We start from the raw sequence: 12,711 nt of genomic DNA on the forward strand, positions 1-12,711 counted from the left end.
CTGGACAAATTATATTGTTGTGGAGGCATTTTATTATCGTTATTTATTTGATTCTTTGGTTGGATTGTGCATTGAAGTGTGGTTCATTGACACAGCGCCATAAGTATGTGCAACAACACACGGACCAAACCCTGTGTCAAAGTCTGTTTGAGTTTCCCATCATAACTCCACAAAACAATTAACACTGACAGAGATAAGCGCAATAGTACAGAGGCATTAGGTGACACGTGAGATAGTGAAGAAAAGTGCTGAATCAGGGCTTTGAAGTGGCACGTAGATGACAGACCTCATTAAAATGAACATCTTGCATCCCAACATCTTCCATCATGGCTGCCTCCTCATCAATGTTTGGAGTGATGACGCGAAATGCTGAGCAGCCATGCCCGAACATTCCTTTCAAACAAAAGAGGGAAACAAAACAGAATATGTTTCCTTTCCATCCTCTTTTCCTTGTGTAATCTATAGTGTTGTGGGATTTATCAAAAATGTTGCAGCAAAGGTAGGAACACGAAGGTCACCTTTTCTCCACAAGTACTCAGCTACCAGGGCCGCAACATGCACGTAGCAAAGGGCTGCCTGAACGTGAAGCAGACAAAAGAGATAAAAGCCCCAAAATGCCAATAAGACATATTGTTCTTTAGAAGAGACGTTTCAGTGTCTCTTGTTTTTGTGAAAGCACCTCTGAAAGGTCACCGTTCTTGTTGTGGATGCGTGCCATGCTATCCAACCAGGTCTTGCGAAGCTCTGGTGTGCTTGTGTACGACTTGGCCAAACTATACTGGAGGTCCACCAGCATCTCTGGGTCGTTCTCGTGCTCCTTCATTTGCTCAGTCGCCATCAGCACTGTTCTGATTCGTTTAGTCAGGTCCTTCACATCTGATGGGAACGCAGTGTGCTAAAAACACAGCATCGGCATTATTCAACTTCAGTCCGGTATACGGAAGACAAATCGCCTAATACAACCACTTCAGAGTACGATACGCTCTGGTCCACTCATGCTCGTTATATAAACTGAAGTAGGGAGGCTTAAAGGGAAGAGAACTATGTGAAATGGGTTTCTTTGAAACCATTATGGACAAAAGACAAGATAATGAATTAAATAAAACTATATGAAATAAATCGTTGAACTGAAGTGGGAGCTAATCTGAATTTATATTGAGGAAAGTGATGTGAATGAAACTATCCATCCATTTTCTGAGCCGCTTATCCTCACGAGGGTTGCAGGAGTGCTGGAACCTATGCTCGCTGTCATTGGGCAGGAGGCAGGGTACACTCTGAACTGGTTGCCAGCCAATCGCAGTGCTAGAGGCTAACCCAGCTGAATTTGGGGCAAAAAGTTAGAGGACGCCATGGACTGGTCACAAGCCAATCACAGGGCTGAGTTAAACTAAGTGAAAGGAAATTCATGTGATATAAAAAGCACGACTACAGTTTTATTTATCCTGCAAGAGGTTGGACATTATGTACTTTATGACTGTGTGCTTTGTTCACCTTTTTTGTGTAATCCACTGTGCAAAGCCATAAACTCAGAGCTGATTTAATTTAAGTGTTAGACATCACCAACCCAGCTATTACCTTGAGGCTTTCATCACCATTTGCACAGTTGTTAATGATAGATAAAGACTGCTGGAAACGTGTGCTGCCGATGCCGATGACATCAGCAATCAGCTGGCTGACAGCAATTACCACCTGAGCAGAATGCACAGCAAAGAAATATGCGATTCAAACGCTGGGTAGACAAAGAATGATTTTCATCAACACCAACCTGCAGGTGGGTTCTGACAAACGATTTACGTCTGGTGAAGTCAAAATTGCGCTTCATTAGGAGGTAAAGCAGATTGGCAGCGTCGTTTCGGAGGGAGCTCAGCTTGGAGTTGCAACATTTGAGGATCTCATAGCACAAGGTGGCACACATGTCGGCCCGCCCATCGAAAAACGCACATGGGAACTGGAGGGTGGGGGAGAAAATTAAATTTTTTTCAGAACTTTTAAAATACGGGGTGTGGTAGAAATGTTGCAAAACTATGAATAATCCTCTTCATTGCGGGCCACATCATCAACCAGCAAGTCTACAAAAATATCCTGTGGCGTTTGTGTTATTCAAGACACGAGAAGCAGCGAGCGTTGTGCCAGGACAACTTTGGAAGGATCCCCACACAATGCTCTGAGCATCTGATAGTTCCTTGGAGAGAAGAATATAATCCCACTGGCGCAATCCCTTTATGCACCTGATTTGGTTCCATGTAACTTTTTTTCCCCTCTTTCTCAAACACAGTAGGGTCACCAAAGGGACGCGTTTTGAAAATGTGGACGACATCATGATAGCCAGGAAGACAGAGTTCCAGGAGCGCATGGATACTGAGCACAGAAGGCTGGGAAAGTGTGCTGGACTCCAGGGAGAACTACTTTGAAGGGGAAAACATAGTTTGGATTTGAAATCTATCCTATGTGACACCAGAACTGGAACCTTTCTGGCACACTATTCTAAAGCCCTTTTTAGACAGATCAAAATAAAGAGCATATTTATCGGGACACCAGGCCATTATACATATAGCAAAAGAAGAAACTGTGGGTTTGTGGTCACTTACGATGCATCTAAGAGACAACCCCACTCTCCTCCAATCTCTATTTTAGTTTTTCTCAAAAGTAAAATGGCTCTTAAGTTCCTCTGCAGCAAATTCATCTAAGCGTGGCTTTATGAACCTCGCTTTATGTAAACAGCCATGCTGCGCCGAGAAGGAAAGAAGATGCCTTTCATTAAGCTGCGCTTCATTAACCAACCATTAATGCCTCCATTCAAGAGGGATTTTCCCATATTATGTATGGAATGCCAATAGCCAATCCAATCAAGAAGTTTCACCTTGTAGATGAAAGTCCTCAGTGAGGTGAAGACCTGACTGAGAGCAGCCTCAGACTGAGGGATCTGGAGGAAGCACAAATGCACCTCAAATACTTTCTTCATCAGCGGGTTGTGGCCGAGATCTGAGTTCAACTGGCTCTGGCGGAGGAAACAATGTAAACAATGTGAACAAATTGGATGTGGAGGAAAAAAGTTATGACAAAGATAACTTGATGGGTTCATACCCTCATACTGTAAGAGGGCTGTTTTGGTTTCAATTAGCTTTCCAATTGAAATGATTTGTTTTCCATAAAAATGTGTTTGAAAGCGATTGCCACAAATACTGTACCTTGAATCCCATAATGAAAATACTCAGTGTGTCCAGCACCGTCAGACAGACTTCTGTGGATATGTTGGCCTCCAGCAAACATTGGCTGCTTCCATCCACTTCTGAATATGAATACTCTGATGGCAACACAAGGTCTTTGCGGATTAATTACAGCCATTTATGTGATACTTCCTGAGACGTGACTTTATTACACAATATTGCTCGGAAGAAGATAAGTGTTATTTGTAATTCTTCTGAAATGCCATTGTTTTATGATAGCGCGTTTGATGAGAGACACAACATAGAGTATGTTATTTTGTTACACGAGTACTGAGTATTAAACCCTAACCCTCGACCCTCATCAACAATAAACGCATACAGAACAATAAATATTAATGGAAAACTTTTCGGTTCCTATTTCCAGAAGCAGAAGTCAAAGATCTTTGACATTTTTGATTTTATCCAGGTGTGTCAGATGAAAATGAGACAACACACAGGTCTGCTTTAGGTTGTCCACAATAAAGGCCACTCGAAAATGTGACATTTTGATGACTTGGGGAGGGGAGTGGGGGGGGGGGGACAGTTAGAATATGCTGTGGCCAACAATTGCCTCACACACACACGTCCTCCTCATCCTCTTCTTCACACAGAGTTAATCAGTTCTGCCATTCCTCCATGACCATCACCTCTCAAGTTCCAGCACGATGATGCACGGTCCCATGTTGTAAGGATCTTTGCACAATTCCTGGAAGCTGAAAGCATCCCAATTCTTGCGTGGCCACGATACTCACTGGATGTGTCAGCCGATGAACAAAAGTCTTGTGTTTATATATTTATTCCTTCAGAGTCAAATATGCAACTGGCCATTTTTTAAATAAAAAAAAAATGTTTGGGTTGGATTTTTTTTCTTAATCAAATTGAGCAAAATGGGTGATGTACTAGGTATACATGCGGTCTTAAAAATGGTTTCTTTTGGGGCAGAGGAGTGGACTGCATGTGTCAATTGTTAAAAGATGGCAAAATCTTACTGTTATTCAGTGTGTGTGAATCCTCCAATGTCCCAAGCTGTTGCAAGCGAGCGTGCAGGATCCCTGCCCTGTTTCGAGACACAGGCAAAGTCAACGACTTCCTGTCTGCCAGACCCAGAGGCATTAGCGCGTCATGGTTCCTGTGGGGAGCAAAACAAATACACGTAAGAAGTCGATTCATTTTTACTGAAACCAGATATTTGGTATGATCAATAAATTATTTCAGAAAAAGAATCACCATGCCGTGTTTGCAGACTCCTACCTATGGGCAACATTTACTGTATAAATAGTTTACCAATCCCAGCTATCTCCAGGCAGGAGGCGGGGTACGCCCTGAACTGGTTGCACCCAATCACAGGGCACATAGAAACAAACAACCCTATTTATTCACATTCACACCGAGGGGCAATTTAGAGTCTCCAATTAATGAATGTTTTGGGATGTGGGAGGGCACCCACGTGTGCGGAGAAAGCTCCACACAGGCGGGGCCAGGATTTGAACCCCTATCCTCAGAACCGTCTGGCCAACACTCCAATCAGTTGCCCCACCGTGCCGCGAATTATTCGAGTATATCGGGTAAGACAAATTACACAAATACTCCCCAAGTAAACACAATATTCACTTTTTAAATGGTATTGTGGTTTTATTTACTTGGGAAATAATCTTTTCATAGCTAAATGGCCCTGTGTGAAAACGTAATCGCCACCGAAATCTTATAACTGCTTGGGCCAGCCTTAGCAGTAACAACTAATATTAAACATTTTCTTTAGCAAGTAATCTTTCACATTTCTGTGGAGCTACTGTACTTTGGCTCTTCCTGGCAGAATCGTTTTAAGATAGAAACACTACTTTTTCTTAGCATGAAGGTTCAAGGTTATGCCACATAATTTCAGTCAGTTTCAAGTTTCGCCTGTTACTCGGCAACTCCAAAACTTTCATATTGTTTTGTTTTTTTCAACCCATTCAGAAGGTGACTTGCTGGATTGTTGCCCTGCTGCAGCATCCAAGTGTTGTTATGTGCCTGTTTTCCCATCGCTTGTTCACTTTTTCTGTTTACTGTCACCTTTAAAAGTACTGGTGGGCAGAGATTCCATGTCACACTTATTGGGAATTATTCTCATCTGGTATATAAACTCTGTAATGACGGAACAAACATTGTAGGGTTATTCTTCTCACTTTATGATTTTATTTTGGAGAAACAAGTTAGTATGGTGTCATGGTAGAGATTGGATTACACATCTGCCTCACAGTTCTGAGGACCTGGGTTCAAATCCTGTTTCCGTGTGGCGTTTACATGTTCTTCCTGTGCCTGCTTGGATTTTTCTCCGGGTACTCCCGTTTTCTCCCACATCCCCAGGACACACATGGTCGGTTAATTGAAGACTCTAAATTGCGCTAGGTGTGAATTTGAGTGTGAATGGTTGTTTTTATATCTACGTGCCCTGCAATTGGCTGGCAACCAGTTCAAGGTGTATCCAACTTCCAGCCCGAAGATAGCTCGGATAGGCTCCAGCACACCCGCAACCAAAGTGAGGATAAGCGGTAAGGAAAATGGATGGATGGATGGATGGATGGATGGATGGATGGATGGATGGATGGATGGATGGATGGATGGATGGATGGATGGATTTAGGTTCGTATGCATACCTGATCCTGTCTGAAAAAAATCATGAAAATGACCTCTGCTTTCCACAAAATGTGATTAACCACAGTTAATTCACAATTGAACAAGTGCTGCAATTATTATATTATTTTTTTTTCCTACAAGCTCTAGCAGCTTTGTATATTTTTTTCCTAAATACATAAAATCACCATTTAAGAAGGGCATTTTATGTTTGCTTTGGTTATTTTTGTCTGATATTTGTCTGTTAAGCAAAGTGGGGAAATTATGCAATACAATAAGAATTTGAGAAGGGGGCAAATACTTTTTCACTGCACATTTTTTTAATTGTAACAGCAAGTAAAAACATCGACTGTACTCTACCTGACAATGACTCGCTTCCCCATGTATCTAAACTGATGAAGGCAGACTCTGCAAATAGGATCGAATGAAGTAAAACATGAGATCTTGGTGTTCTCAACCACTTGTTCACACTACTGTATGCTTTAGCGTCATACTCACTCCAGTAGCGTAAAAAAGCCCATCAGCTCAGATGATGATGCTTTTTTCCAGTATGCATAAAGAGCATCTATGAGCGACAAAAGCAAAGTTTTACCGACCGTACCCCTTGTGTTGTTTCTGCTCCAAACTAGATGAGTGCTGTACTCTCTTGAGGGTGGTGGGGGATGGGGTTCCAAAAAATATCCTCCTATTTTGGAATGACTCGAATGGGTCTACTCCGCCAATGTTTTCACGGAGTTGGATTCAATGTGGGTTTTTTTTTTGTTTGTTTTTGTTTGGGGGGGATGGGTATTCAGGGTATTCAGATTTCATCTAAAAATGGCATCATGTAAATAAGAATCATGTTTCATCACTGCCCAGTCAATGCAGAGAGAGCTTACAGATGGAATACTGTTGAGCCACCATCTTCATCTTATTTCTTTGGGATTTCATTTTAGCAACAGCATCCCACAACACTCAGAGACAATTTCTGAGGAAATTGCAATTTCTTGTAAATACACTGGATACAGTAAAGAAATGTACTTACCTTCTGACATGCTCTTGAGGATATGTAAAAAGCACATGAGCAAGTTTTTGCTCTCATCTCGGTCCATTTTGTCGCAACGCAGCACGGCGCTTCCCTAAGATGAAGCACACTGGTTCTGATACAATGACAGCGAGAAGGTAAACTGCAGGCAGTTGTTAGAAAGTCAGAAAATCGGTTATTTAGACGGGAATAGAGCGGCATGGTGGGGCGACTCGTTCGAGTGCCTGCCTCACAGTTCGGAGGATCGGGGTTGGAATCCCAGCCTCTCCTGTGTGGAGTTTGCATGTTCCCGCATGCCTGGGTGGGTTTTCTCCAGGCATGCCAGTTTCCTCCCATATCCCAAAAAACATGAATTAATTGGACACTTTAAATTTCCCCCTCGGTGTGATTGTGAGTGCGGCTGTTTGTCTCCATGTGCCTTGGGATTGACTGGCAACCAGTTCAGGGTGTACCCTGCCTCCTGCCCGTTAACAGCTCGCATAGGCTCCAGCACTCCCAGCAACCCTTGTGAGGATAAGCAGCAAAGAAAATGGATGGATGGATGGATGGATGGATGGATGGATGGATGGATGGATGGATGGATGGATGGATGGATGGATGGATGGATGGATGGATGTGCCCTGCAATTGGCTGGCAACCAGTTCAGGGTGTACACTGTCGAATACCCGAGGATGGCTGGGATTGGCTCCTGCACTCTCACAATCTTTGTGAGGATAAGCGGCTCAGAAAATGGATTATATGGATTGATGGAAAAAGCAGGTTGTTAAAGAGGGAGAATGCTGTGAGACTTGAAGGGAAAGTGTGGATATTTCAAAGAAAGCAGCTGGCCCCATTCATTTGAATCTACATTGCGGTCAAGAAACTTCATATAAGGCATAATATGAATTATTATTGTCATAATTATTGTGAACATACTTTATATAGTTAACTATGAATATATAGTTATTATTGATGTAAAACACAATTCGATACTTTTACTGTATTTATATGCCTTGAGTTGAGCCAACGCGGCAGCACGGCTCACGAATCTGGAAATGTATTTTTACCATAGGGGAAAGCTTCTGTACATTTGGATTCAATGTACACTGGGACGTTAATATGCCATGAAAACAGAGATAAGAATTTTGAACCGTAAATCTAGTGGCCGACCAATCGGCAGCTCAAGGAAACAGTAACCAGACCACGCGCATTGAGTCATAGTTCAGTCAGGCTGGCGGTGGTGCTTGTTGTGCGTCCATCTTAACCCCAATCCTAACCTTAACTCACCCTGAACTGCCTTCGCCCCAACCCCAGCCCCAAACCTAACCATAGCAAACTTCTTCTTTTAGTCATTAAATTTAGGATGGACATGCGGCAAAGAATGGTTAGGACATTTGCCTCACAGTTTTGAGGACTGGGGTTCAAATTCTGGTCCTGCCTGTGTGGATCCTATCCCAGCTAACGTTAGGTGATAGGTCACCAGTCAGTGACTCCTAAATGTCTCAAAAGTGTAATGTGTTATTCATTCATACCTTCTCCTGGGAGTGTGCCCTGTCCAGCAGACTGCTTTCAGAATCGGTGGAAACCAGGGAGCTTCTGGAGTCTGCAATGTGAACTGAACCAACACTGGGAGTGGAGCTGTGCGGAGAGGCTGCGATGACAAATCAGGGTTTGTGCATAGCAGTTTTGACAGTAAGTTTTTATCTAGAAATATCAGCCTTCTTGGGTTTTTTCCTCGGGGTTGAATATGCAGTACACACGTAGAGCTCTTGATTTTTGTGGAGATTTTTTCATTTCACGCGGTGAAAAAAATTAACTGATGTTTCAAGTTGTAAAAGACAACCTTTAAGGGGGAACCTTTGAGGCAACCCGCAGATAAAACAATGTGGGCCAAAAGTTTGAGTATGTCCGATTATCTCTAAATTGATGGTAATTATCAGGATTAAAGGAGTCCACTTGTTTCCACCAGAAAAAATACTCTTAAAGACACTGAAGAGTGAATTTTAAGATGTTTCTTGGAAACGTTTGATGATCATTCTTGAAAGCTTGCAAAAAACAGAGAACTATTATGTGTTGTACTTAATGGACTTTTCCGACCTGTCAATCACTCGTACAATAATAGCCAATCAGATAGCTGCATTGTCTTAACCCCTGGCCTGACACGCCCCTCTCGCCGTATTGTCCCACAGGCAATGCTGTTTGTCAGTAGTGTGCGCTTGGAAAAGTTAATGTTATGAAGAAAATGGTCCTCAGATGCGCTTGGGATATCCTGCTAGATTACAAGGGGCCCGATTGATTCATTTTCCAAAGCCTAAAACACAGTTGACCAAGTGTCTACGGTGGATTAAGGCTTGCGGAAGAGCGCACATACAACTAAATGTGAACAATACCGACACACACAAGGCTGTATGTTCGAAGGTGAGTGAGGGAGAAGTATCTTCTCTGAGTTTGATTGAATTATTATCAATGCTTTCTACATTGCAGGAGAACAACTTTTAGCCAGTGAGGCCACAGTGTAAGAGCCAAACGCCTTTGTGTTATTATGAAGCCCGTTCTTGCACAGCTTGCAGTTAACTAGCTAGGATTTCCTGCGCCCCCAAAGTATCATCTTCTCTGGATCCCACAATTACGGGACAGCTCAGTGTCATTATTCAGATTCCCACGCAAGGAAATGACGCCATGGTGGCAATAGCGGAGAGAACGGCTTGGGTTTTCACAATTTTGAAGTCTCAATGCATGTACTTGGCAATGGCAATTTTTTTCATCATTCAAAGTTGACAAGGTTGTTAACAACACTCTTCTCTGTGCTGTGCCCAATTTAAAAGACATATTTGTTGTGTACCACATTACTCCCCAGTTACTGTGTGTCGCGTTTCCACAGCCAAACTGGCACAAAGCTAAAGAAGTGGTTGGTACAAGGTACGAAAGCTGTAACATTCTTGTGTGCAGCTATTCCCAGATGCAACAACGAATCTTTGGTGAAATGGTGTTTGAGGAACTCACTTGCTCCAAAAACATCTTTGTGAAGAGCACTGTCTATGTAAGTGCTTTGCTTTTGGGGGGTCACCAGTGAGTTCACCACCAGCAAGTTCTCCTGCTGGCTCTGTGAAAGAAAAAAAAAAAAGGGAATGAAAATGATCATTTGGAGACATATTTTATTTTTCCAAAACAACACAAAAGGCCACGTTTCAAAATGATCACTCTTTCCATGCCCTTGTATACACTCTTTAAATTTGTTGTTTTTACGGTAGAAAATGTAATGTATAGAATGTGTATGAATATTTATAAAATTGGTGTGGCTGTTGTCTGTCTTTGTGTGCCCTGCGATTGGCTGGCAACCAGTTCAGGGTGTACACACCTCGTGCCCAATGACAGCTGGGATTGGCTCCAGCACTCCTGTGAGCCTCGTGAGGATAAGCGGGTCATAAAATGGATGGATGGATGATGGATGGATGGATGGATGGATGGATGGATGGATGGATGGTGTCACCCTAATGAGGAGAAGTGGTGTGCAAAATGGATAGATGGATCATGGATGGATAATCGGGTTGGTTTATGTCGTTCTGGAAAAGAGCTCTTCGTTTTTGGATCTGAAGTGGCACATTGCTTGTTGTTACAATACTGCGTTATACCGCCAGATGTCACTCTTACTTTGTGGTTACTTGGAAGGACAAACTTGCTTTCCAGCCTGTGGGTGTTCTGCTGCAGTAGGCCAAACAAGGGCAGGTAGAGGGTGGCAAGTCTGGCCTGATGGCTCTGGAATGGAAGTTAGCATATGGGTCATTCCATAATTGGAGAATATTTTCTTGCCAACCCCCAACATGCAAATGTTCAAACCAAAAACATGCACTTGATGTGTGAATTATTCTAGACTTGTCCTGAGCTGTAGTAGTGCCGGCTCTAGTAAAATGATTCCTAAATATTATTTAAAATTTCTTGTTTCTCCCCTCCATCTAATTAACCAATATATATATAAAATATAACAGATAAAATCTATTTTTTACCAGCTTTAGGTGGCATGGTGGGGCAGCTGGTAAAGCGTTGGCCTCACAGTTCTGAGGTCCCGGGTTCAATCCCGTCCCTGCCTGTGTGGAGTTTGCATGCTCTCCCCATGCCTCCCCGGGTTTCCTCCGGGCACTCCGATTTCCTCCCACATTCCAAAAACATGCAGCATTAATTGGAGACTCTAAATTGGCCCTAGGTGTGATTGTGAGTACGGCTGTTTGTCTCTATGTGCCCTGTGAATGGCTGGCAACCAGTTCAGGGTGTACCCCGCCTCCTGCCCGTTGACAGCTTGGATAGGCTACAGCACTCCCTGTGACCCTCGTGAGGATAAGCGGTGAATAAAATGGATGGATGGGTATCAGCTTTTTGTATGACCTTTTTGATGTCTTCCTTGCAAAACATTTTGTTTTATGATCAACATTTTCAAGTAGTAGCAATGTGCTACTACGAATTTAGACTAACGTACGATCTGGACACTCACTTTGGCACCAAAGCGGTCATCAAATGCGTGTTTAACCATCAGCCCCTTCAGCACGTTGATGGCGATCTGCTGAATCTCTCGGCTCTCTTGTAACGCGCTCCCCAACTCCCTCAGCAGCAGACCCACCAGAAAGTGGTTTCGACAGAAGTCGTCAGTCAGTGAGTAGTCCAACTGAAAGTCTAAAAACAGCAACATAAATCCAGCTCAAGGACATCCGGATCACGAGAGGAATAAATAATCACGCTTACCTTGGAACTTGTGTGTGCGGCTTTTTCCAACTGGCATTGGAAGATTGAGAGGGATGTAATGCTCGTGATTGCACACAACTCTCAGGAACTCAAACTTAAACTCGTACAAAGTCTGGAAGAAAACACCAGAGAAAAGTTAACTCTTGTAGTTTTCGGGAGCTTGTAAGAAAGTAAAAGAGAGCTGCATTTGAAAACCTTGGGGTCGCCAGGTAGGAAGCAGTTCACATAGTTATTGATCTGCTTGAACACAAAACCACGGTCCATAAAGGTGAAGCAGCGCTGATGGAAAAAATACAAATAATGCTAGTCTGTGTACAGAAGTATGGAGAAGGCATCGTGTTCAACATTGACAGAATGACCCCAATCCAGTTGGGAATATGCGAAAAGGAAAGCAACCTTAATGAAAACTGCCAGACTGTGATTAGCATTGCATGCCGCATCCAGGTTGTCTTTGTATTTCTGGGTGATGTGAGGCATCAGCATAATCATCAAACTCTCGACAGCATGGTGGAAGGAGGCAGAAAAACGCTGGCTTCTTGGGAGCTGGACCAGGACAAGAAAAAAAAAAAGAGAGAGAACTACACTTTCCATTTGGAACGTGGGAGTGGGACTGAAGAACAAATGGAAAAAAGACCAACCTTGACTCTACAACTCTCTATGATATAATGAGCCATTGATTTGACCAATGCTTCAAAGAAGTACCACGAGTGCTGTAAGGGCAAAGTAAGATCTGTTACTAAAAAATAGATCAAAACATTTAAACAACGAAAGTATCACTTTTTGTCTCCACATTCATATGCTTGGTTTTTTTGTTAGTGTTTTTATATTACTACTTTGTACAGTAGCTGATAAGTTAACATAGTCCACACCTGTAGAGTCCTGTAGCAAAAAAAAAAAAAAAACAACATAATTTTTAGTCCCACTTTCTTTACTTAAAAGTATAATTCTAATCATGTTTGTTTGATGTCAGAAAGTCCTTAGAAACCAATTAGTTAATCGGACCTTTGTGTTTCCGCTTCCACATCCTTGAAGGCAGTGACTGTCGCCTGGTGAGTGTGGACGCAAAAGTGGGTCATGGAGCCATTTGGGGAGGGTTACGGGAAGCTAGTAAAAAATTACATGTACTGATATTCTGATATTTCCAGTACAGTACAT

The 12,711-nt window shown here is 42.7% G+C and overlaps 1 protein-coding gene across 1 annotated transcript in view; it reads right to left on the reverse strand.

The window, feature by feature from the left end:
- Nucleotides 1–12,711, reverse strand: part of LOC133509536 (dedicator of cytokinesis protein 9-like) — a 42,561-nt gene that overhangs the window by 6,346 nt on the left and 23,504 nt on the right. The window contains exons 26-44 of the mRNA XM_061836646.1: nucleotides 12,195–12,266; nucleotides 11,953–12,099; nucleotides 11,752–11,835; nucleotides 11,557–11,668; nucleotides 11,309–11,487; nucleotides 10,474–10,578; nucleotides 9,826–9,925; nucleotides 8,355–8,473; nucleotides 6,844–6,937; nucleotides 6,318–6,384; nucleotides 6,180–6,227; nucleotides 4,196–4,335; nucleotides 3,189–3,304; nucleotides 2,861–2,998; nucleotides 1,766–1,948; nucleotides 1,576–1,689; nucleotides 680–895; nucleotides 519–576; nucleotides 287–393 (exon numbers count right to left, since the gene is read on the reverse strand). Of these exons, the coding sequence (XP_061692630.1) occupies nucleotides 287–393; nucleotides 519–576; nucleotides 680–895; nucleotides 1,576–1,689; nucleotides 1,766–1,948; nucleotides 2,861–2,998; nucleotides 3,189–3,304; nucleotides 4,196–4,335; nucleotides 6,180–6,227; nucleotides 6,318–6,384; nucleotides 6,844–6,937; nucleotides 8,355–8,473; nucleotides 9,826–9,925; nucleotides 10,474–10,578; nucleotides 11,309–11,487; nucleotides 11,557–11,668; nucleotides 11,752–11,835; nucleotides 11,953–12,099; nucleotides 12,195–12,266 (2,199 nt within the window). The remainder of the gene's footprint in view (nucleotides 1–286; nucleotides 394–518; nucleotides 577–679; nucleotides 896–1,575; nucleotides 1,690–1,765; nucleotides 1,949–2,860; nucleotides 2,999–3,188; nucleotides 3,305–4,195; nucleotides 4,336–6,179; nucleotides 6,228–6,317; nucleotides 6,385–6,843; nucleotides 6,938–8,354; nucleotides 8,474–9,825; nucleotides 9,926–10,473; nucleotides 10,579–11,308; nucleotides 11,488–11,556; nucleotides 11,669–11,751; nucleotides 11,836–11,952; nucleotides 12,100–12,194; nucleotides 12,267–12,711) is intronic.

The sequence above is a fragment of the Syngnathoides biaculeatus genome, chromosome 2, assembly GCF_019802595.1.
Source record: "Syngnathoides biaculeatus isolate LvHL_M chromosome 2, ASM1980259v1, whole genome shotgun sequence".
Taxonomy (NCBI): Eukaryota; Metazoa; Chordata; class Actinopteri; order Syngnathiformes; family Syngnathidae; genus Syngnathoides; species Syngnathoides biaculeatus.